This window comes from Acanthisitta chloris, unplaced genomic scaffold (assembly GCF_000695815.1).
Source record: "Acanthisitta chloris isolate BGI_N310 unplaced genomic scaffold, ASM69581v1 scaffold34942, whole genome shotgun sequence".
NCBI lineage: Eukaryota > Metazoa > Chordata > Aves > Passeriformes > Acanthisittidae > Acanthisitta > Acanthisitta chloris.
Window position 1 is genome coordinate 17,071 of NW_008660514.1, and position 1,237 is coordinate 18,307.

The 1,237-nt window shown below is 57.5% G+C and overlaps 1 protein-coding gene across 1 annotated transcript in view; it reads left to right on the plus strand.

Annotated features, from left to right (window-relative positions):
• Positions 1-566, plus strand: part of ATP8B3 (ATPase, aminophospholipid transporter, class I, type 8B, member 3) — a gene marked incomplete at both ends in the record, with an annotated part of 14,680 nt that extends 14,114 nt beyond the window's left edge. The window contains 2 exons of the mRNA XM_009069833.1: positions 23-159; positions 434-566. Of these exons, the coding sequence (XP_009068081.1) occupies positions 23-159; positions 434-566 (270 nt within the window). The remainder of the gene's footprint in view (positions 1-22; positions 160-433) is intronic.
• Positions 567-1,237: the final 671 nt, after the last annotated feature.

Consider the following 1,237-nt stretch of genomic DNA (forward strand, 5'->3'; position numbering starts at 1 on the left):
TGCTCTGCCCTTGTCCCTTCAGATCATCCTGGACACCAAGTTCTGGACAGTGTTGTCCTTCCTGATGGTCACAGCCAGCCTGCTGCTCTTCTGCCTCTTCTCCTTCCTGACCCAAAGTGTCGATGCCTTCAGGATAGCCCCTGCCATCTTCCGTTTCCCAGGTGAGATGCCCTGGAGATCTCCATGGTCCTTCCTTCCCCAGCCAGGAGAGCCCAGCCTGGACTTGGTGCGACGAGCTGTTTCCCACCCTTTGAATCATCTCTTCATGGCCACTTTTCAGTCTTGCTGTCTTGATTTTTGACTCAAGTTTAGGTGCTCTTAGGTGCTCCGGTTTAGGTCCTCTTTAGACCCCTCAACACCTTCATGGGGGGGTGGCCTGTCCTCCAACAGTTGGTGTCTCTGTCCTACCTAAATATCCCCCGAATTCTTGCATTGATAGATGCCAGCAGAAACTGACTGACCCCTATGTCCTGCTCGTGGTCCTGCTGTCCCTGGTGCTGAACACCATCCCCTCGCTCACTGTCCACGCGTACCGCGCCGTCACGGGCAGAGCCACCATCCAGCAGGTGAGGGCTGTGTGGGGTTGCATGGGGAGGGGTTTGTCTCCTGCTGGTGTCCAGGGCTGGCCAGAGAGCTGCTGGTGGTGGGAAGGGTGAGGCTCCCCAGGGCAGCCTGGATGGTAGTGATGAGACATGTCACACCTCCCCTTGGTGTCACCACTTATGGTGGTCTCTCATGATACTGGCACCCAAGTCTGGCTCCAGGGCCCTCTCCTACCCAACAGGAGGCTCTGGGGCAAGAGCCCTGCTCCAACTCTTGGTCTTGGAGACCTGCTTGGAGCAGGTCTGGTTATGTCTGTAGTAAGGAACTGGCCTCCAGGACCACCCAGGAGGCTCTGGGGTCTGGTGCAGGTCTCGGTGCCACCTTGGTACGGCTCATCCCCATCTGGGTTGTGGGTTATACCTTCCTGGTGGCACAAAGAGTCCCAGATGGGAGCAGGCTGAGATTGTGGTCCAGAGCTCCGTGAGCTTTTCAGACCCCTGGTGAGTCCCCACATTCCTCATCCCATCATGGAAAATCAGGTCATGCTGGACCTGGGAGCCAAACTTTGTCCGGGTGGAGGTGTCCCTATGTTTCCTGCATGTCTCTCCTTGGGGTGAGGGCTCACCTGGGAGGTGTCCAGGGCCCTGACCTCCCTGTCTCCTTGCAGCAGATCCACCTGAAGTCCAAGCGGGAG